Genomic DNA, 24,649 nt, shown 5'->3' with positions numbered 1-24,649 from the left:
TAAAGGACTAAGTGTCATGATGTTTTGCACACCATATGTCAAAAAAGGTCATGACATCAGAATATGAAAACAGCATGTTCATGTTTTTTAAAACACCTCTGGTCTGTATTTAAAGATGATTTAGAATGGGCAAGTTAATGATTGTTCATTTGAACTCAAAGACAGAAGCTGGATATGGAAATCATTTGCCATCATGGCATTGTTTCACAATGTCATCACATGACTTTACCATCATGCTGTAGCATTATGACACCTTCATGTGAGTAAGAAGCATGTGTTGTCAGCCGAAGATCTGAACGAATTTTTCAATACTTTCAAGAATTGATTGGGGAAGCCCTGTCAAACAGAAATGGGAAATGGAAAAATCCCTTAGACGCTTTCAGGAGAACGTTAGTAAGGTTTTTACTATTGTAAACGACTTTAAGCTTGAATTGTCAGCTAAAATGTCAAGTAAAGAATTCATCTCACTGAGCATAACAGTTTTTAATTCTCATTATTTCCTAATTTGAACTAAACTCTCATAGCATAAATAATTGCCAAATAACTTAGAATAACTCTACGGTCACAGACAGGCTCACTCAGTTCTAATTGGTAAAAAAATTGCTGCAATGGACAAATACGATAGAATAAAAATAAAAACATTTGTAAAAACACATTGCAAAGCAAAAAAGTAGCATCTGTTCAACGTTAAACAACGAATCTATACTTTGGAATACAATACAGGAGGGATATTTGAACTTGCGCCTGGCAACCCGCGTTTCTATGTGACGTAAGCTCTGCCGTGCGCCTAGGCTCCAGCTAACCGGAGGTATGTGTTTTTAAGTGTATATTCTGTTGTATAACTGTTGAAAAATAATAATGTTCATTCTTATTAGTGTACTGTCAATACTCTTGCGAAGTCCTAAACAAAAAGTGAACATTATGTGTTTATACGCTTATGTCTGCCCTTACAAAGTACTGTGGCGATGATAGCATAGTACAGTGATGGTATCAGATGGTACACAATGTAACTTTGCTGCACGATATTGAATGATTAACATATTCGTGTATAATAGACGTCAAATTATTTGAACAACGTCATGTTAATGTCCAAAATGTGTTAGTACTACAGTACTTCTGTTTTTTAAGAGATGAGGGCTATTTTGTAACACGTCATAGTTGTTATCAAGATAAAAGTTTCCATGTAGGGAACCGAGGTGATGAAAAACGAAATTCATTAGAAAATGACGAAAGTCCTTCTAAGAAAGGGGTGTTTTGTAACTGGTCATCATTATGTAATTACATTGAGTGTTCAAAAGAGGGCACAACATGATAAAAAGTCACAGATTCTATTGTTTGTCTACGTGTTTAGACGTGAGAAAGCATGTCAAATACGTGGACACAAGCTATGCAAGTTAAAATGTAAACAAAAATGTTTTAATTTATACTATCTGTCTATACTGTTTGTCAATACTGTTTATTATAAAAATATGCTTTTTTACATTCTAAATATAATTAACAGTAAGATTTTTAATGTTTTTAAAGAAGTCTCTTACCAAGCCTGCATTCATTTTATCCAGAGTACAGCAAAACAGTACAATTTTGAAATATTTTTACTATTTAAAATAACTGTTTTCTATTTGAATATATTTTAAAATGTAATTTATTCCTGTGAATTCAAAGTGGAATTTTTATCATTATTACTCCAGACATGAAACTTAAATTATTCTAATATTCTGATTTGCTGCTCAAAACACATTTCTTCTTATTATTATGTTGCTAAATAGAAGTATTCATTTCTATAATTTCTTAAAATATATTATATATATATATATATATATATATATATATATATATATATATGAAGAGTTCAGATGCAAAAGCCCCTAAATCCATTTGACGTATTTGTTTAAAATTAGCATTTCTTTCTGGCTGCTTTGTATAGGTTTCTATGTAAGTACTGGTACTTCTGATTGGGCTGAGACTGGAATTTAGCGAGTCAAATAATGGACGTATACTATGTGTCAGGAGCATTCACTCAGTATCATTATCTCATTTTTGACCAAGATGTGTATGTGTATGTATATATATATATATATATATATATATATATATATACATGTATGTAGTGTATAATGTTACAAAATATTTTATTTCAGATAAATGCTAATCTTTGGATCCTGAATCCTTGAATCTATTGATCCAAGAATCCTGAAAAAATTTTACTCAACATTTAAATATTGATTATCATAATAATAATAAAATCAACATATTAGAATGATTTCTGATAGATCATGTGAGACTGAAGACTGGAGTAATGATGCTGAAAATTTAGCTTTGATTACAGAAATAAATTACATTTTTTTAAAATATGTTCAAATAGAAAGCAGTTTTTTTTAAATAGTTAAAATAGTTTGCAGTATTTTGGATCAAATAAATCCAGGCTTGGTGAAACATTAAAAATCTTGCTGTTAAAAAACTTTTGAATGGTAGTGTGTCTAATACTAATGATTAAGAAAATCTGTTTTTGCAGACATAGCTGCTTACTGAATTCTGTGAAAATGGAGGACAGTGAATCCCAGCTGCCTTCTGATCAGGATCAGACTCCGGAGCCTCTCCTCAGCTCTCTGGACATCTTCCTCTTCTCTCTAGTCGCAGGACTGCTTATCTACTGGTTCTTCTTCAGAAAAAAGCCAGAGCCGGTTCTGGATATCAAGCCATTCCATGCAGTGTAAGTGCCTGATTTTAACTTCCCTTCCCCCTTCAATTGTCCTCAAGAGGGAAATATTACACCCACACAAATTTTTCAGCATGACTGAAATGTTGATCAGAGCCTTTAAAGATTTTGTGAAGCACAACAGAACTGTATTCCAACTTCCACCCCACAAAAGTGTAAATGCAAATAATAAAGTTACAAAATGAGCTTATGCATTACAGCCCATGGCAGAAACTGTGTTATAGGGCTCAAATTTGCGATAATATTTTAGTTGGACGGCCCTTTTATAGTTTTTCTCCCCATAGACCTTTGGCCTTGTTTGAACAAAGCATCGTTTCTGCACCATGGCTCGTTCCTAAAGCACTTTGTGGTTCGGTTGGTCATGGGATCCAACATTGCAAAGTGTTGACATCATGGGATCGAGAGAATGTGCGTGCGTTACATTCTGTCTCAGTGTTACGGTCTGTAGCAGCTGAGACAGTTCATATACACAGTGGTTATGTGTTATTGTGAATTCCAACAGCTACTTCTTTGTTCACGAATTTTCATATGTGTCAGTTTGGTAAAAGTGAATTTCCTGTTCAGTTTTCATAATGTTAAAACAGACACGTCAGGGACAGAGTTGGTGATATTAAACATTAAACTGAGCTGTGTAATAAACAGAAGGATTATATGCGGTTGAAAATGAGCACTGTTTGTTCAGGTGGAGTCACAGGATGTGACCGTTCCTGAATGCTCCTCATAATCCTAGTTGTTGTGTTGCGTGTTAAACTTGTGACCTATTCACCCTTGAAAACAATGAAGGGCCTGATGACTTTAGCATCAAGGTACCAATAAAATATATATTTTTAAAAAATTCAAAGTTTTATTCAGCTGAATAAAAGGTGACATATTGGCACATAGTGACACAATCTAATGAAATAAATGTATCGTTTCCACTAAAATATTAAAGGGATAGTTCAGCCAAAAATGAAAATTCTGTTATTAATTATTCACCCTCATGTCGTTCCAAACCCGTAAGACCTTTATTCATCTTCAGAACACGTGTAAAGATATTTTTAATGAAATCTCAGAGCTTTCTGACCCTGCATAGACTGCAATGCAACTGACACATTCAAGGCCCAGAAATGTGGTAAGGACATCTTTAAAATAGTCCTTGTGACATCAGTGGTTCAATCTTAATTTTATGAAGTGATGAGAATACTTTTTGTGTGCAGAGATATCAAAAATATCCCTTTAAGCACCAAAATGTTGATAATAATAAAAAATGTTTTTGAGCACCAAATCAGCATATTCAGATGATTTCAGAAAAATCACTCGACACTGAAAACTGGAGTAACGCCTGCAGAAACGTAAAATAAAAACAACAACAACAACAAAAAACATATGTATTGGACGGTAGTGTGCACAGCTTTTCCTTCCGACATACACTACCAGTCAAAAGTTTTTGAACAGTAAGAATGTTTTGTTTTTTTTTGTTTTTTTTTAAAAGAATTCTCTTCTGCTCACCAAGCCTGCATTTTTTTAATCCAAAATTCAACAAAACTTAATATTGTGAAATATTTTTACTATTTAAAAACTTTTCTATTTGAATATATTTTAAAATGTAATTTATTCCTGTGTTCAAAGCTAAATTTTCAGCATCATTATTCCAGTCTTCAGTGTCACATGATCCTTCAGAAATCATTCTAATATGCTGATTTGCTGTTCACAAAGTTTTATTATTATTATTTTCAATATTTAAAATAGTTGAGTACCATTTTTAAGATTCTTTGATGAATAAAAAGATCCAAAGATCAGCATTTTTCTAAAATGAAAGGGTTTGTAACATTATACTAGGGCTGCAGGATTATGACAAAAATCATAATTGTCATTACCTTGAAATTGTAATTGCGATTACAATTATCACAATTTACATTGAATGATGTTTCAAGTACCTTTGAAGCAAAGATATTTTCTTCATTGTTTGAAGCAACTGCATGGCATATTTTTATATGCAGTTTCTTCTTTAAATATAAAAAAAAGAAAAAAAAATTAAAAGAACGAAAGAAGAAAGATTACATAATTGTGGCATCTGTAATAGTAATCACGATTAGAAATTCAATAAATTGTGCAGCCCTACATTATACACTATACTATTGTTTTGCTGGAAGGAAATAATAGAAATCAATACTTTTATTTAGCAAGGATGCTTTAAATTGTTCAAAAGTGATAATGAAGACATTTACAGAAGATTTCTATTTCAGATAAATGCTGTTTTTCTGAACTGTCTATTCATCAAAGAAACCTGAACAAATTCTACTCAGCTGTTTTCGACATAATAATAATAATAAATGTTTTTTGAGCAGCAAATCAGAATATTACTATGATTTCTGAAGGTTCATATGACTGAAGTAATGATGCTAGAACTTCAGTTTTGAAATCAGAGGAATAAATTACATTTTAAAATATATTCAAATAGAAAGCAGTTATTTTAAATAGTAAAAATATTTCAAAATTTTACTGTTTTTGCTATATTTTTAATTAAACAAATGCAGGCTTGGTGAGCAGAAGAGACTTCTTAAAAAACATTAAAATCTTACTGTTCAAAAACTTCTGACTGGTAGTGTAAATCACTTTTCACATTTTATTGATTGTGTGTCCTAAAAAAAAAAAAACACCAGAAAAGTATACAGGAGGAAACGATGTGCAGTGGTGTGATATCTGTGGTGTCAGGAAGACATGTTTAGCGAGCAGGATAACCTCTTCCAATTCTCTCCGCTTCCTGGTTCACATTACTCAGATTGAAGGATCACAGCCAGTCCAAGCCATCCTGCCAAAGTCTTGAACAACTTCATGAGTCTTTCTTCTTTAGCTGTTTTAATCAAATGCATTTCTTATGTGGTGTCTGCAGTCAAACACATTGCAAATAACCCTGAATTGAATCCAGAAATTTAGGTTTTAGTGTTCTTTTGTATTTTATTAGGCTGGGAAAAGGAGGGAATGAACTCCTTGTGTTTGTGTTGGCAGGAGCATTCAAGTTTTTATGCATGTTTAAGTGCGTGTGTGTGCATTTAAGATAGGTTGGGGGTTTAGTAACAGCATTGTGCTGCAGAGATCCATGGGAAATGTTGTATATTCCTGTTGCTTTGCAACCGCTGTGCTCTGGCCAGATGGCAGGAGAGAGAGAGACAGAGAGCCCGTCGCAGACCCTTGCCTCCCTCACACCCCCTTTTCCTGCGCTGAAGAGCGATGTGTTTTTTACAGTGCCTCCTAATGAACTTTTACGCAAGCCAAAGGACTTTCTCAGGCTGTCTGAGGGCTTGAGCCGAACCTCTAAGGGACGAAAGTGCTCTGTATGCCGAATCCTATAGGACAGGGTCTTTTCCCCAGTCATGGGATGCATGTTCTCTTTGCCTCAGGACAGACTGGCCGCTGCAGAAAGGTTAGTCCGGGACAGATGGATGTTTAACCGATGTTTCTTCTGTTGTGAATGTTGTAGATATTTCAGGTGCAAGTTATGACTTTTGCGTAATTGCTTTTACTCTTAGGAATTACTTATAGTCTTTTAATAATGCAACACAGTGTTGTATGAGTGTTGTGCAAACGCAAAATGAGGTTTCTAATTTTAAGGAATCCATTGTTTTGCACTGTGATGTCTTGCTGGTGCAATGATGGTTATGTTTAGTAATAATCAAATATAGTTTGATTATATACATTATATACCATAACCTGAACTCGATGAAGTCAAACGTTTGGATGCGCTTAAATGAATCTACACTGTTGTTCAAAAGTTTGGTATCTAGAAGATTTTTTTAAAACATTTTTGAAAGAAGTCTCTGTGACTCACTAGGGCTGCATTATTTTGATTTAAAATGCAGTAAAACAATAATATTGTGAAATATTACTACAATATAAAATTACTCTTTTCTGGGTTTAATATATTTTAAATGTAATTTATTCCTGATGCAAAGCTGAATTTTCAGATATCATTACTTCAGTGTTCAGTGTCACATGAGCCTTCAGAAATCATTTTAATATGCTGATTTGCTGCTCAAGAAACATTTTCTTATTTTTTATCAATGTTAAAAACAGGAGTTGTGCTGCTTAATATTTTCATGGAAACTGTGATATATTTTCAGGATTTTTTTGGTGAGTAAAAACTAGAAAGTTAACAAAAACCTTTTCTTTACGGTTTTATTTGATACATTTAAAGTGTTTTTGCTTAATAAATGTATTAATTTACTCCAAATTATTGAACAATATTCACATTAGAAATGGATATATATATATAGAGATACATAGATAGATAGATAGATAGATAGATAGATATAGTTGTAATGCTTTTTTTACTTTCTTATGTAATATTTAGAAACTTAATATGTAATATTGTAATATAATTTTGTGAAGTATTATTGCAATGTAAAATAACGTTTTCATATTTTAATATACATTAAAATCTAATTTATTCCTGTGATTAAAGCTGAATTTCAGCATCATTACTACATTTTGTTTTTAAAGAAATTAATACTTTTATTCAGCAAGGATGTGTTAAATTGATAAAAAGTAATGGCAAAACTTATATTGTTAGAAAATATTTCTATTTTGAATAAATGCTGTTCTTTTTACTTTTTTATTCATCAAAGAATCCCAAAAAGTAAAGGTTCTAGAAAAAAAAAATTGCAGCACAACTTTTGCTGACATTGATAATTCTAAGAATAAATCAGCATATTAGAATGATTTCTAAAGAATCATGTGACACTTAAAACTGGAGTAATGGCTTAAAATTCAGCTTTGCATCACAGAAATAAATTCTTAAAGCAAGTCTTACTGATCCCAAACTTTTGGACGGCAGTGTATATTAATATAAAAACAAATCGTGCTAATGTATGACTTTTAGTTAGATTTCTTTTTAAAATATTTATTTAGAATTTTTTTTTTAACTTTTTTTAATTTAATTATTTTACAAATTTTAAAAACGGTAGAAACTGTAGGATTATTGTACCAAACTTGCAATGTTCAAGAAAGGTTTTTGCGCTTGGCAGGCTGTTCTTCATTGTTGAATTAACATGAAAGTTTGTGGTTTTCATTAGTTGAACAATGACTGAAAGCAGACATGCTCTAATGCTGTGGTGCTCTCAGAGGGGTGTGAACTTCAGGAAGTTCTCCTGTGTAGAAAAGGCAGAGAAATGAATGGCTCAATCCCCTATTCATTACCGAAAGAATTGGTCTGGCATGCTTTTCAGCCCTTTCACATGTGTGTTCTTTCTGTTTTTTTTTCTTGTTTTCTTCTTTTTCTCTGTATAGACCACCACCTATAACTGAGAGCAGCTTTATTGAGAAAATGAAGAAAACGGTGAGATCACTATACAAATTTAGTAAAGATCTAAAAAGTTGAAATAATAGGTGAAAATTTCACCTATTCATTATGTTTGATTTCTATATCTTCCCATTCTAGAACCGAAACATTGTGGTGTTTTACGGATCCCAAACAGGGACTGCTGAGGAATTTGCTAACAGGCTGGCAAAAGATGCCCATCGCTACGGCATGAAAGGCATGGCTGCTGACCCAGAGGAGTATGACATGGTACGTTGACCAGTATTGCTTCCTGTTTAATGCACACTATTAAAAATCAATCAATCATGATCTGAACTAAATAGTTTTCAAGTCTTTTGACTTTTGTTATTATAATCTCCCATTCGCAGTCTGAGCTGTCTAGACTGAAAGAGATTCCTAATTCCATGGCGGTGTTCTGCATGGCAACCTATGGAGAGGGAGACCCCACAGACAACGCTCAGGAGTTCTACGATTGGATGCAAGGAGCTGATGACGATCTAGAAGGAGTCAATTTTGCCGTGAGTAAAAATCCAACATCAGAAAAGTGCTAGAAATCTAATTCGAATTAACTTCTGTGGTGAGAAAACTCAGCTCAAGAGATTCCATCTGTGGGCACCCTCCAAAATTCCTGGCCTTTTTTATGAAGTGGCACCTATTTCCTGAGCAGTCGGTGAGGTTCTTAACAAGCCTGAGCCCCAGGCTGTCCCGTAGTTAGGGGGCCCATGGAATCCTCATCAGTTCTCTCTCACCAAATGGAAACATCTGGCCTAGCCAAACAAAGCTAGAGCTCCATCCCAGCGGAACCTCTCTCTTAGCGGGACTCCTTCAGATGGAACCAGATCACTGGGTCTTCTGTTTCTTTGATTCTGGAGACATGGGTGTCCAGGCTACGCTTAAGTTGGACCTGTATTCTGGATGAAAGCCTTGTGGTTTCAGTCTGGAGTTCTCAGATTCTTTTAAGTGGTTGTGGTGGGACAGCGTGATAAAACATGTGGTTGGAAACATCACTGCAGTGCGTCTACAGTGTTATATGATTCTGGGACCGGCTAGATAGGCAGAGGAGGTTAAAAGAAGCAGAAGAAGATCTTACAGAGAAATTCATAATTCTGCTGCATTTTGGTCCAGTGCATTAAAGTTATAATCATAAAAAGTCATTCCGTTTCCATTCGCCGACTTATATCTCAGTTTGATTTTTCTTTAGCTGGAGATGAAGTTTTAAATGTTTTAAGTAAAACCTCATAGCAGATTGAATTCACATTTTAAAGGGAACCCTGGGTATTAAGACTTGTATATCTTAATATAACGTAAATGATGTCTCTTACTAAAATGTGTAGTAGAAAACCCACAAAAGATTTAAATTATTTTTAAAAATCCACATTGTTTTATACATATTTTGGACTATTGGGGTCCTTTATTTCGATGACATGAAATGGTTGGACTCTGTGAGCTACTGCTGCTACTTGTTTTACTGCAACACAACTCAGAAAATAAAATACTGATACAAAGACCACTGCTTCACTGCTTTCATGTGGCGATATAACCACAGACTGAAACCAAATGCCGTTCCATTGACTTTTCCCAAGGAGTCTAAGGGGCCATTCACACAGAACGTGTCTTTGCGTCTAAAAAGGCGAGACGCAGCGCTCAGAAATGGTTTTAAAAAAGCGCAGCGTAGAATGCAAGGGCCTCGAGATGCGCTTTTAAGACGTGATGCAATAACGACAATATTCAATGACAGATATTTCTGGGATATTTTTATAAGGAACAAGTTGTGATAATCGCTTGACGCAAGGTTATATAATTCAGGGTATCAGAACACAGCCACTATGAGCGTCTCCTCCACCATGTTGCCGTCAAATTAAACAGTTGTCATGCCAGCTTGCTACTGTAAACAGAAGCTCGCAATGCTTACCCCGCCTTGAGAGTTCTTCTGATTGGTCCACTGCTTTGGAACTGACATTGATGAGTGGCGCCGTGTGTAAAAGTTGAAATTCTTTTAACTTGACACGTTATCTTAAAGGGGTCATCAGATGCTAAGTTCACTTTTACATGTTGTTTGAGCATTAATGTGTGTTGGCAGTGTATGTACAAATCTACCCTATAATGATAAAAATCCATGCAGTGGTTTTTAATTAATCTGTAAATATAATATTCCCTTTTTCAAATCGAGCCGTTCTCAGATGCCTGTCGTTGTGGCGTCACACCGACAGAGGCCGCTCCCACGATAGTTGATTGAGTGTTTTACCTCAGATCAGCTGTAACAGTCCGCCCTCTTTGTTTCAATGGCGGAGCAGGGATGTAAGATTGAGCGATTGAGGTGTTTTGTTGCTGGATGTAATAATGAACATAGTGGTCGTCATTTACTCCCGACATCTGAGCCGCTGAAGATGCAGTAGATTACATTTGTTTGTGAAGGGAATGCGCCTCCCGATCTACATATATCCGTCTATGTTCGTGCGAATCATTCATGATCCAGCTTCACTTACAGCAGAAGTGAGTACAAGGGTATTTTTTTTTTTTAATGAATCTTTCTATCGCCTTTCCTAATAATGTGCTAGTTAGCAAGTTTAGCGGCTAAAGTAAACAGGCTCGTCTTTCCACAGAGAGAAGAGAGGGGTGGGGCGAGCAGAGCTCATTTGCATTTAAAGCAGCCTGGACCAGAATGAGATGATTTTTGCAGAGCTGATTTCGGCAAAATAAAAAGGGTGTTGTTTTACACAACCATATTTTTTAACCAAAGTATATTATAGACTTTTCATTAAGACCCTAAAGAATCATCAACTTGTGGAAAATGGGCATCCAATGACGCGGCGCTCATGTGAGAGGCGCTGAAAGACACAAGACGCGAGCATAACGGTCATGCACGTCCACCAAGCGTGTTTACATAGAAAAACAATGGAAAAGTAGCTGTGTGAATGGTCCCAAAACGTCCCAGATATTGAGTAAAATTCACACTGAGAAACTCTTTCAGTGGCTGTGGCATCATGACAAGCGTCGGCATGTTTACATCCTGCCAGGATGGCATCTAGGGTTTCTTTTTTTTTTTTTTTATCCCGGTCTGTCAGTAACACAGATAACACATGACTGTGTATGTGTAGCTATGCTATCATCATTCCCAGCCTTTTTTTTTTTTTAATATTAATTAAATTAAATTAAATTAATTAATTAATTAATTAAATTTTATATATCTTTTTATTTAACCATACTATGACAGACAAGACCGGGGGACAGAGAAAACAGGAGAAAGGGGAAAAAAGAGAAAAAAAAAAAAAAAATTAGGGAGAAAGTCAACAGAGGAGGGGGAGAGAGAGAGAGAAAAAAAAAGGATGGCATCTAGCGTTTCTTATCTCTGCCGTTTGTAAGCTCTTTCAGTAAGTTAGCTGTGGTCAACAAAAAGCCTCAAAGATATCAGGGCTAAAGTGAAGAGAACAACGGCGCGCTCTTTTCTCCTCTTCTTTTTGCTAGAAAAGCAGTGAAGACTTACATTGCTTCTCTTGTTGCCCTTTGACTGAAAATTACGACCAAAAGCTGCACAATGTGACATTGTATCAGTATTTTATTTTAAGAGCGGTAAAAATAGCAACAGATCGCACCAGTAGCTCACAGAGTGCAACCATTTCGCATCATCAAAATAATGACACCCTCCATAGTTCAAAATATGTATAAAACAATGTGGATTCTTTAAATAACGTTAATCTTTCATGAGTTCTTTCTACTACTTCTATTTCAGAGACATCATTTACATTATATTAAGCCACACAAGACTTAAAACCTGGAGTTTCCTTTAAAAAACAAGACAATTTGAATGTTTTTAGCTGATACTAAGACTTTAAAGTATGTATGTGTTGATTGAAAGTGTCTCTGTGTCTTATTTACTTCTTGCAGAGACTTGACTTTTTTGATCATTTTTCTTTAGGTGTTTGGTTTAGGAAATAAAACATACGAGCATTACAACGCCATGGGCAAGTATACGGACAAGAAGCTTGCTGAACTTGGGGGAAAAGGGTCTTTGATCTGGGCCTTGGGGATGATGACAGCAAGTAAGTAAATAACGTGTATTTTGTCCTGTTTGTCCTGTAATTACCTTTCCTGATTATTTAATCTTCAATCATTTGTAGCTTGGAGGAGGATTTTATCTCTTGGAAGGAACAGTTCTGGCCTGCAGTATGTGAGTTCTTTGGCGTGGAGGCTACAGGAGAAGACAGCAGGTATTATTTTTATTTTCTGTTTTTTATTCTCCATGTGCTTGTCTTGTAATTTAAAAACAGTCTGCAATACAGTCTTGTATTGCTAGGCATCAAATAGTAGAATTTAAAAGAGGAGACCAGCTGTGTGAGATTGTCTAGTTCAAACGTGATGTTTATTTGATGGGTATTTTGTGGCCGTACAACACATGCAGTGTCTCATCTCCATATTAGAGGAACCAAATCCATTTATCATGTTCTCTTCCATAACAAAAACCTCCCCTGTCCTGCTTTGAATAGGTTTTTGCATCTTATTAAACATCATAGGTGTTTTGAATGCTTTAAATGCAGGCTTGGATGAGATCTCCAATCTTTTTTGTGTTCTTTCAGCATTCGGCAGTTTGAACTGGTGGTTCATAATGACATCAATATGAATCAAGTGTACACCGGAGAGATGGGGCGGCTCAAAAGCTTTCAGACACAGAAACCGTGAGTTCATCTCTTTCAACTGAGTGATTGATTGACGCCGATCTCAGAGTACATGTTATGCTTCTGTTGTTAGGAAGTCTGTAAAATGACCTTTGGTTTGTGTAATGTTTTTATTCACACTTTCTAGTCTAACATAGAATCTAATGTTTAAGAAATATATTGAAATGTTATACTACGGCATTTATCTGATTCCTTTGTTATTCATTTGATTTGTGCAGACCGTTTGACTCAAAAAATCCTTTTCTATCACCTGTAACTGTTAATCGTAAACTGAACAAAGGAGGAAACCGGCACCTGATGCACATCGAGTTAAATATCACTGACTCTAAAATCAGGTATGTGTAACAATTGACTTGTTAGGTAAATCTCATGAAAACATTTCCATGTTTTCCATTTTGTATATAAAAAGGATTTTATTATAATTCACATTCAATATAATTTCTTTCCTTATTTTTGTATAAAAGACATTTGCATGCAGACTGGACATTGTATGTTCACTATATGTTCATGCATTGTCCAGTATGTCCACATATTGATCAGTTGATTACCAAACTTGACAGATATGATGCTGGAGACCATGTTGCTGTTTACCCCACAAATGATGCAGCGGTGGTAAACAGAATAGGAGAGAGACTCGGAATAGATCTTGATACTGTAATCTCTCTCAAAAATCTTGATGGTATGTGTTAATATCTGAAATTTATATCAGAATTAAAAATTCAGAAAATGTTTTTATGTATATTTTAACGTGCCGTGGTTGATAATAATGTTTCAATTCCACAGAGGAGTGCAATAAAAAGCACCCGTTCCCTTGTCCAACCACGTACCGCACTGCACTGACCCATTACCTTGATGTCAACAACACGCCTCGCACAAACGTGCTGTATGAGCTGGCGCAGTATGCTTCTGATCCACAAGAACAAGAGAACATGCGCAAGATGGCATCTGCTTCACCTGAAGGAAAGGTTAGGATCACGTCATAATCACTGACATGTGGAAGCCTGTTTCCACCACTGAATAAAAAAAAGAAAAGGACTTTTTGTCCTCAGAATTGCATGATACAAACTCGCAATTCAGTCTTTTTTTCTCAGAATTGTGATATAAATTCTGGATTAATGTCAGAATTGCAAGTCACAATTCTGACTTTATAACATGCAGTTGTGAGTTTATATCTGACAATTCTGAAAAAAATGTCAGAATTGCAAGAAAAAAGTCAGAATTGCAAGTTTATGTCTCACTATTCTGACTACTTGTAATTCTGAGAAATAAAGCAGCAGTTCTGACTTTTTCTTTTCTCAGAATTGTGTGATATAAACAAGGAAATGCGATTAAAAAAAATCAGTATTGCGAAACTATGTTCTCAGAATTGCAATTTCTCATAATTGCTAGATTATATAACGCAATACTGACTTTCACACAATACTATAAACTTGTTATTTTGAGAAATAAAGTCAGAATTTCCCAGATAAAAATCTGAATCAGAATTAGCTTTATACGCCAAGCGTGCACAAACACACGAGGAATTTGTTGTGGTTTTTTTAAGGTGCTCCTGGTACCTACATGCATACATATATACGTACATACATACATACATACATATCTGACATGAGAACAGAGAAAACATTTAAATAAAATAAAAACTTTAAATAATGTGTATGAATCTGGACAGTTCAAACTCACAGTTCTGACTTTTTTATACAGAATTGCAAAATTATATCTCTTAATTCTGACTTTAAAACACACAATTGCGAGTTTGTGTTCTCAAAGTTCTGAGAAAAATCTCACAATTGCGAAAAAATTTCTAGTTTATATCTCATAATTCTGTCTTTATTTATCACAATTGCAAGTTTATATCCCACTATTCTGACTTTATAACTTGAAATTGAGTTTATATCACGCAATTCCGTATAAACTTTCACAAGATATAAACTCACAATTCAGACTTTTTTCTCAGAATTGCACATTTTTGTCTCTTAATTCTGACTTTACAACATGCAGTTGAGTTTATATCTTGCAATTCTGACTTTATATAATTCCCAATTGTGAGTTTATATCACGCGATTCCATATAAGCTGTCACGCAATTCTATAAATGTGCAGTTCTAGGAAATTAAGTCGTAAATAATTCTGAAAAACTGACAATGCTGACTTTTTTTTCTCAGAATTGCAAATTTATATCTCATTTCTTTATAACAACTTTATAACATGCAATTACGATCTCACAGTTCTGAGACAAATGGAAGAACTGTGAGAAAAAATGTCTGAATTGCAAGATATAAATTCACAATTGCGAAAAAAAAAAAGACTCAATGCTGACTATTTCTTGCAATTTCAAGTTTATATCCCACTATTCTGACTTTATAACTCGCAATTATGAGTTTCTATTATGCAATTCTGAGAAAAAAGTTAGAATTGTGAGTTTGTATTACCATTTCTGAGAAAAAAAGTCAGAATTGCGAGAAAATAGAATTGTGAGATAAAAAATTGTAAAAAAAAAAAAAAATTCATTTTTTATTCAGTGGCAGAAACAGGATTTCATACTGACGTAAGAGTAATCTATAGTAAAACTTGAACATTTTTATTCACTCTCTGATTGGTCCTTTAAAGGCTTTATATCAGAGTTGGGTTTTGGATTCTGAGAGGAACATATTGGCTATTCTAGAGGATCTACCTTCCCTGAACCCTCCTATAGACCACCTGTGTGAGCTACTCCCTCGACTTCAGGCTCGATACTATTCCATTGCCTCCTCCAGCAAGGTAAAACCTGCAGTTTTCAAAATTATACTTTGAATTCAAAACTTTGAGGTTGACAAACTTTGTTCACCCTCATTTCAGGTCTATGCAACCTCTATCCACATCTGTGCTGTGGTGATAGAGTACACCACCAAGACAGGAAGAGTCTTCAAGGGTGTGGCTACCAACTGGCTCAAGAACAAAGAAGTAACCGATAACGGCCACAAACACACTGTTCCCATGTATGTTAGGAGATCCCAATTCCGCCTGCCGTTCAAACCCAGTAATCCTATAATCATGATTGGGCCTGGCACTGGCATCGCCCCCTTCATGGGCTTCATCCAGGAGAGAGCATGGCAGAAAGAACAAGGTGAAGCTTGAAACTTGCTTTGACAACTTGTGTAGTATAAATTAGCCAAGGTATCTGACTCAGTTTTTGCTCTCTATTGCAGGGAAGGATGTTGGTGAGACAATACTTTTCTTTGGTTGTCGCCATAAGAACGAGGACTTCCTGTACCAGGAGGAACTGGAGAAGTTTGAGAGGGAGGGTGTGCTGACACAGCTTAGCGTTGCCTTTTCCAGAGACCAGGAGCACAAGGTGAGTGACATAGGGATGCACTGAAATTGAAATCTTTCAACATAATAATAATAATAATAATAATAATAATAATAATAATAATAATAATAATAATAATAAATGCTTTTGAGCAGCAATTCAGAATATTAGAATGATTTCTGAAGGATCATGTAACTGGAGTAATGATGCTAAAAATTCAGCTTTGAAATCACAGGAATAAATCACATTTTAAAATATATTTAGATAGAAAACAGTTGTTTTAAATAGTAAAAATATTTCAGAATTTTACTGAAAAACATTAAAAATCTTACTGTTCAAAAACTTGACTGGTAGTGTAAATTATTTTCATGTTTTGGTCGTCATTAATGATATTAAAATGACATACTATATTGGCAAAAAAAAAAACTATAAAATTATTTGTTATTAATATTGTATAATGGATATTCATTTACTAAATGAATATGTGTTTTGTTTATTAATTAGCATTTTAAAAAGTGAAAAATTTATCGGTGCCGATAGCCGTTGCGATGCGGGCGTCCCAATATTGAATCCCGGCTCGAGGACCCTTCCTAATCCCACCCCCCTCTCTCTCTCTCTCCCACTTCACTTCCTGTCAGCTCTACACATAATAAAAGTGTGTGATATGACAGCAAATTGAAAAAAAAAAAATCTATATATATATATATATGTACATATTAATTAGAATATCAAATCATATTAATAGGTAAATATTGGTCACATATACTTTTATTCACCTAGGATGCATTAAAAATTGAACAAAAGACGATATATTGAACAAAAGACGTTTATGATGTTACAAAAGATTTCTATTACAAATAAATGCTGTTCTTTATTCAAAGAATACTGAAAAATAAATTTATATTATAAAAATATTAATGATGTCTTTCACAGTGAAGACGGGAGTAATGGCTGCTGAAAATTCAGTTTTGAATCATAGGAATAAATTACTTTCTAAAAAATAATAAAATAAAAACAATGATTTTTAAATTGAAGTAATATAGAAAAAAGTCAGAATTGTGAGATATAAACTCGCAATTCTGAGAACATATCAGTTTTTTCCCCCTCAGAATTGGTCTTTGTAACTTGCAATTGTGAGTTTATATCTCACAATTCTGAGAAAAAAGTCTGAATTCTAAGATAAAAGTCAGAATTGTTTTATCTTGAAATTCTGACTTTCTATTTCATGTAATTAAGTTAATATCCCGCTATTCTGACTTCATAACAAGCAACTGTGAGTTTCTGTCACGAAATTCTGAGAAAAAAGTCAAAATTGCAAAATTGCGTGATATAAACTCACAATTGCGGAAAAAAGTCAGAATTACGTGTTTATATCTCGCAATTCTGACTTTATTTTTTGCAATTGCAAGTTTATATCCCACTATTCTGACTTTATAACTAGTAATTGTGAGTTTCTATCATGTAATTCTGAGAAAAAACTCAAAATTACAAGAAAAAAGTCAGAATTGCGAGATATAAACTCGCTATTGGGAAAAACATCAGATTGCGTGTTTATACTTTTTAAAGTGTAAAAAAATAAGTTGTTTTAAATTGTAGTAATATTTCACAATATTACAAGTTCTTCTTAAACGCAGCCTTTTTTTCTTTAAAAAATCTTACCATATTGGAAAACATATTTGCATACAAATTTAAAGATGCACTGCATATTATTTGTTTTATTTCATCTTCCTAAACAACCAATATTACTGGTTTTCATTACCATCATTTTCACAATATTTCCTTTTTTTTTTTGTTTGCAACTGGAGTAATTCTGTGGACTGTGCTGTTTTTACAGATCTATGTGCAGCATCTTCTGAAGAAAAACAAGGAGCAGTTGTGGAAGCTCATTCATTTAAATAATGCCCATATCTATGTTTGTGGGTAAGAACCAGAAGTTCCTTCTACCACTGATGAATACCATTCTTATTATGAACACAATCCCCACTAGCAGTTAACTGGCAGGATTTCAGTGCAACAATAAAACAGCTTGAAATAATTATAGTGCTTCCATATAATTATATGATTTTGCTAGCACAAAGTGGTCAATACTGCCATTCACCAGTATCATATTGTCTGTAAAAACCACATCATCTCTTTCCAGTGGCATATTTGCTTGCGTATGTAATGAGAATATTGTGTCCTTGCAGAGATGCACGTAACATGGCTCGGGACGTGCACGCGGCCTTTTATGAGATTGCGGAGGAGGTGGGCGGCCTGACGCACACTCAAGCTGTGGACTATTTCAAGAAGCTGATGACCAAGGGCCGTTACTCACAGGACGTTTGGAGCTAAGCTAACTGATAAACCAATGTTTGCCACTTTACCTCAAGCTAGAGCTAAAACATCACTTATGAATTTGTCTGGACTGATTTATTATGGTTATATAATAGAGTTTTGATGAAAAAAACTGCACTCCAGCATCAGCATGGTTTAATATTCTACTTTCAGATGAGATTATGAGATTCAGTCTACTGCAACAGGAAACTGATTTGACTGTATTTGAACCGTAAGTGACATTGGATGTTCGTGGATACGCAAATATAGGTCAAGGCTGCAAAATGCAAATTTTTTGAGTGAGGCCTTATAAAGAATATTCATATAGTCATACTCTTTCTATTATTTTATCTCTGTGAAAAGACTGCAAGTATCACTTTGTGACGTACTGTAAAACTTTACATTTTGTTTTTGTGGTGTTGTGTATAAAAACATCCTACAATGTGTTACAGGAAATTACTGTTTTAGGTCAGTTGTGTTTTTTTGATCATGTGATGTTTCAAAATGTTCTGCCGTTCTTTTTATGCATTATTTCACACTAATGTACAGTAGCAGTGAATAAGCAATTATGCAATCAACATGACTCCCATCACTGGGTGTAGTGTTACATTCTGTTAGTTCATTTTTTAAAGTTTTAGCAACTGGTCAAGTGTTGAAAGCCACAGGAATATATTAAAGAGGTATTTTCCTAACATTTTAAAAGGTGCATTTATAAAAAGAAGAGTAAGTTCTTCTCTCATTTTCTTCTGATGATCCACTGATTTCTACTTGTGATTATAGAATTGACAGTTCATCCCCCTAGTGAGCCAAAGCTGCAACTGCATTGTGGTTTAAAAGGAGACAAGCTTGCATTGTTTATTTTTAAAACTTAATGCATTAATATTGCTTGGGAATAAGAATGTCATCTGATGTCAGATGTTTGTTGCAACATTGTGATCTCAGTCATGTCATGTCTGACAATTAAAAAATATGCACAAACACTGTCTGGCCTCAGAATGCGCAAATAAAAAATACTGCACTATATAAAATGGATAAAGAATTTATTAAAACACAAGACAGAAAAATGTTTAATTTAAGAAACAAAATTTAGCAACAGCAACTGTAAAAAATTAAAACCATCACCAAGGTTGCAAAATGACATGAGGTATCAAACATACACACAAAACCTGCAAATAAGGCATTGAATCTCTAAGATGACAATGTCACAGAGGCTCCAGAAGGAGTCGTGGGAAATGTAGGCACTTCAGACTCTGACTGTGAGATTGGAGGAACAAATGGCACTCCTGGTTGAGGTAGTTTAGTGAAAGGCTGCCCTGCCATGTTAACTGAAGGCGGCCTGAACTGGTGCTGAGCGTATGGGGACGTTTGCATCCACGGGCTACTGGTGTGATGGCTGTGCCCGTGATGATGTCCATGGCTGTGACCATGACCGTGTCCATGTCCGTGATTGTGACCACCGCTGACTCCAACGTAAGGTGAAGTAAATGTGTATTGCTGTTGAGGATAGAGTGAGACTGGCCAACCATCAAATGTGTTGGGAAGACGTCCTGCAACTTGACCATTGGTGACATTTACTGGAGCGTAGGCCTGGACAGGGTATGACCCTGGTGGAATTTTTCTGGAATTACAGATATTAGTAATATTAGTATTAGCTTCATAACATTATAGATGAACCATTGATGTCACATGGACTATTTTAACAATGTCCTTACTACGTTTCCATGCCTTGAACGTGTCAGTTGCGTTGCTGTCTATGCAGGGTCAGAAAGCTTTCGGATTTCATCAAAAATATCTTAATTTGTGTTCCAAAAATCAACAAAGCTCTTACGGGTTTGGAATGACATGAGGGTGAGTAATTAATGAAAGAATTTTCATTTTTAGGTGAACTATCCCTTTACCTAATTTGGTGTTTTTTGTCAAAAATGAACCCAAAATGTAAAATCACATCAAAATGACACAACATGACAGTTAAGAATTCTTAAGACAACTTTTAAAACCCATGTTCTGTGGTTAAAATTGGTGGTTCACGATTTTAATTGGTCACTTACGTGAGGTCAAGTGGCTTGTTGCGCTCTTCGGTCGATGCAGGGATGAACTGGACACCAGGTATCTGTTTTAGCAAGCGAAAAGGGAACTTCTTCTCCAAGACGGAAGCTCTAGATTCTGATATCTCTAACAGTGAAAACCATCCCTTTCCATCTAAAAGTACTAAGTTAAAGAATAGACTAGAAGTCCACTGTACATTGATTTGAAGGATTAGTTCACTTCCAGAATAAACATTTCCTGATGATTTACTCACCCCCATGCCATCCAAGATGTTTGTGTCTTTCTTTCTTCAGTCGAAAAGAAATGAAGGTTTTTGGGGAAAACATTCCGGGATTTTTCTCCATATAGTGGACTTCAATGGGGTTTAGTGGGTTGAAGGTCAAAATCGCAGTTTCAGTTCAGCTTCAAAGGGCTCTACACAATCCCAGTCGAGTAATAAGGGTTTTATCTAGCAAAACGACCGGTCGTTTTTTATAAAAAAATAAACATTTATATACTTTTTAACCACAAATGCTCATCTTGCACTAGCTCTGCGATGCGCGTCTACGACTTCACACGTTACGTAATCATAATGTAAAGGTCATGTGCGGCTCTGTGTACTCTGGTTCATATTCTCCTCCAAATTCAATATCGTCCATCATAGTTGTTTTACCTTTTTTGTAAAGGGTGTTTGACTTTTTTTTGCACAGTCGCTTTGTAAACACTGGGTCTGTACTTCTGCCTACATCATGCATGACTTTTCCCACATGACTAGCATTAAGTCGAGCTAGTGCAAGATGAGCATTTGTGGTTAAAAAGTATATAAATGTTTTGTTTTTTTTTATATGACCAGCTGGGATCGTGTTGAGCCATTTGAAGCTGCATTGAAACTGCTATTTGGACCTTTAACCTGTTGGCTCCCATTAAAGTCCACTATATAGAAAAAATGGAATGGAATGTTTTCCTCAAAAACCTTAATTTCTTTTCGACAGAAGAAAGACAGACAAAAAACATCTTGGAATATACAGGTGTGAGTAAATTATCAAATTATTTAACTACATCACAAGATTGTCAGCTTTAAAATCCAGCTATGTAGTATGAAAAAAACTAAAATCTGAAGCATTCTCAACATTTAAGATTAAGGATACGTAAGATTCCTGTAACAATGGCCAGGACGTTGCAAAGGAAGACGGTGTTTGGCAAGAACAGAGTTATAATTATTAGAATAATCCAGGGGAGAGATGCAGTAGGCACGCTGACGCCCATAATATACGCCTTCCGCATAGCAGAATTGATGGTCATCATTCCCAGGACAGACAGGGCTAATGGGGCGAGCCCATTTACTGAGCTCCTACTGGGGGGGTAGAACAGCAGTGACTCCAGGAGCACATAAAGGAGTCCACAGATGGATGACAGCACCAGTGACCGGTAGAGGAATCTGACTGTTCCGATTCCTCGCTCCAGCCCTCTACAGGGAAACGCCATCAGGAAGGCACTTAGAAACAAATGGATCATATTCTTGTGGTAGAGGAAATAGGTGAAGAATTTGTAGACTGTGAAGAGAGGGGACGAAAAAAATAAGTAACACAAGATGTACACACACACAAACACACACAAGAACAAATATGTTATTTATGGCATATTTATTTATTGTAAACTTTATTTATTAATTCAGACTTTGATCTTGAGTAAAAACGTTTTTGGAAATCAGACAAAAAAAAAAGTAAAAACTAAGTATTTAACGGCCTTTATTAGGGAGCTAAAAAGTTATTTTGGCGGGATTTGCTTAAAGGAGCAAAGTCCACTTCCAAAACAACAATTTACAAATAATTTACTTACCCCCTTGTCATCCAAGATGTTCATGTCTTTCTGTCTTCAGTCGTAAAGAAATTATGGTTTTTGAGGAAAACATTTTAGGATTTTTCTTCATATAATGGACTTGATTGGTGCCCCAATTTTGAACTTCCAAAATGTAGATTACATGCAGCTTCAAAGGGCTCCAAAACGATCCCAGTTGAGGAAGAAGGGTCTTATCTAGGTAAACGATCGGTCATTGTTTTCGAAAAATAAAAATGTGTATACTTTTTAAGCACAAAAGCTTGTGTAGCACAGGCTCTGGGATGCGCGTTCACGATGCTACGAATTAGTGATGGGTCGTTCTTGAATGATTCGTTCATTTTGGAAGAACGAGTCGTCTCGGGGAGTGATTCGTTCAGTCGCGCATGCGCAACATCCTGTTCTGTACTGGAATTAGTTCACTTGTTTCGAGCCTTCAGGTTTTTCGAGTCGTTCGTTCATCACGTGACAGCCCCATAAAATTCGAGAGATGAACTAATCGATTCTTTTTCCGGCTCACACTGCATTGGTTAAGCTTATGGAGCTGTCACATGATGAACGAACGACTCAAACCCGAAAACTTAATAAGAGGTGAGGTGAGGTTGTGTAATCAGTAGATGTGTTAGGGAAGTAACACGTAACATTTTAATTATATTGTGCTAAAATAACGAAATGACTCAAAAAAAGATTCATTCATTTTGCTGAACGAGACTCAAAGGTCCGAGTCGGTAAAATGATCCGAACCTCCCATCACTACTACGAATCACGTCTAAGTTCATCGTCTGTGTACTCCGGCTAAAAAAGGTAGAGTATGACCAAAAACTCCATCTTATTTTCTCCTACAACTTCAAAATCGTCCAACATCGTTGTACCTTTTTATTTGTAAACAGCGTTTGACTTACTTGCACTTTCTTAGTCTTTGCGCGTTCGCTTTGTAAGAACTGGGTCTGTGGTTCCGCCTAACGCTCTGCGTGACGTTTCAACATGATTCAATAGTACGTGAACGCGCATCCCAGAACCTGTGCTATGTGAGTTTTTTTGCTTAAAATGTACACATATTTTTATTTTCCGAAAACAATGACTGATTGTTTCGTTAGATAAAACCCTTCTTCCTCTCCTGGGAACATTTAGAGCCCTTTGAAGCTGCATTTAAACGACATTTTGGAAGTTCAGGGGCACCAATAAAGTCCATTATATGAAGAAAAATCCTAAACTGTTTTCCTCAAAAACCATAATTTCTTTACGACTGAAGACAGAAAGACATAAATATCTTGGATGACAAGGGGGTGAGTACATTATTTGTGAATTGTTTTTCTGGAAGTGGACTGTTGTTTCCAAACAGGTTTTTCAAAGGTTTTTCCTTTAACTGTTGTTTCCAAACAGGTTTTTCAAACACACCCCGATCTTCCAACTAAATCCCACCTAAAAAGTCACGTCATTGGTCGAGACTGCCGAAGACCCACCTCCAATTATTCTGATTGGCTAACACACGTGAAAGATGCGCGATAAATCCAAGAACTCTTCCTTTGTTATTGCAGGCAGTGTTGCCAAGTCCGCTTTTGTCAGCGGAATTGGGCTACTTTTACACTGTTGCCGCGGGTAGATTTTGATGTCCGCGAATAACGTCATATTTAGCCCCTGAAGTGCGAATTTACCAGGGGAACCCTTGCAAAAAAAATTGTTTTTATCACCTCAAAACGGGCTAGTTTTGGGCTAGTTTTAAGTAGCAATTGGGCGGGTTTTGTTGCGAAAACCTGGCAACCCTGATTGCAGGCACGACATTCTCATTCAAACGCTTTTACTGGTCAAAAAATATGTCAACAATATTGTTGGTTTGTTTTAATGCATTTTAAATATACTAAAAGTCAATTCTATCAAAGTTTAGGAGTATATTAGCATATAGTTGGCACCAGAGGTAAAAGACATGGACGACAAATCACAAAACTTTAATTCTGAGATGTTTAAGGTATGTCCTGACCAACATAATGTGATTAACGTTCATTAAGACAGTAGCTGTGGGTCACAGGCTACGTCAGTCTACAAAATGCAATGAGTTCAGCTAATACTTTTATTTTTGGTTAAAGTGGGCTGAGGGACTTATGTGACTTAAGTTTTAAGTAAGTCTTACCATGGCCGCCGGTGACAGCACTGGACTCCAGACTGAAAAAATGCTCTGAGATATTTAAGTAATAAGGTATGACACTAAAAACACATGACAGCACGATCACAATCACTACCCCACAGGTTAACTCTATATCCGGTACATAATCTGCAAACGTCTTCTTCCAGCTATTTAAAGTGCTATTCATTTTCAGGATGGAGAATGTGCATCATTTACAAGGAACTCTTAAATAACAATTATTTACGGAGAGCGGATCCTTTTCGTGTTTTAGGTTTCAGTTCCCAGCACTTGAACCACAACTTCCGCATTAGAGGACAGGTTGTTCAAGGGGATCAAAACGCGCAGCCTTTGCGCAGTTATGCGCAGATTCATTTTTTTCA

The 24,649-nt window shown here is 35.5% G+C and overlaps 2 protein-coding genes across 2 annotated transcripts; one reads left to right on the top strand and one right to left on the bottom strand.

Annotated features, from left to right (window-relative positions):
* The first annotated feature begins 253 nt into the window (after positions 1–253).
* pora (P450 (cytochrome) oxidoreductase a) lies at positions 254–18,753 on the top strand. Its single transcript, XM_051120909.1, is given in 18 exon segments — positions 254–389; positions 724–808; positions 2,513–2,710; positions 7,982–8,030; positions 8,133–8,261; positions 8,381–8,530; positions 11,929–12,007; positions 12,010–12,052; positions 12,131–12,220; positions 12,587–12,685; positions 12,904–13,020; positions 13,246–13,364; positions 13,469–13,650; positions 15,292–15,441; positions 15,520–15,787; positions 15,870–16,015; positions 17,808–17,893; positions 18,160–18,753. Coding segments are annotated over 16 exon segments (2,022 nt in total). The 5' UTR covers positions 254–389; positions 724–808; positions 2,513–2,540; the 3' UTR covers positions 18,305–18,753.
* A 556-nt stretch (positions 18,754–19,309) lies between these two features.
* On the bottom strand, positions 19,310–24,579 carry rhbdd2 (rhomboid domain containing 2). Its single transcript, XM_051120910.1, has 4 exons — positions 24,276–24,579; positions 21,460–21,864; positions 20,335–20,485; positions 19,310–19,904 (listed from the first exon to the last, which is right to left on the bottom strand). Exons 1-4 carry the CDS (start codon positions 24,454–24,456, stop codon positions 19,475–19,477), a joined length of 1,167 nt encoding a protein of 388 aa, XP_050976867.1. The 5' UTR covers positions 24,457–24,579; the 3' UTR covers positions 19,310–19,474.
* Positions 24,580–24,649: the final 70 nt, after the last annotated feature.

This window comes from Labeo rohita, chromosome 10 (genome assembly GCF_022985175.1).
Source record: "Labeo rohita strain BAU-BD-2019 chromosome 10, IGBB_LRoh.1.0, whole genome shotgun sequence".
Classification (NCBI taxonomy): domain Eukaryota; kingdom Metazoa; phylum Chordata; class Actinopteri; order Cypriniformes; family Cyprinidae; genus Labeo; species Labeo rohita.
This window is presented reverse-complemented; position numbering and strand designations above follow the sequence as displayed.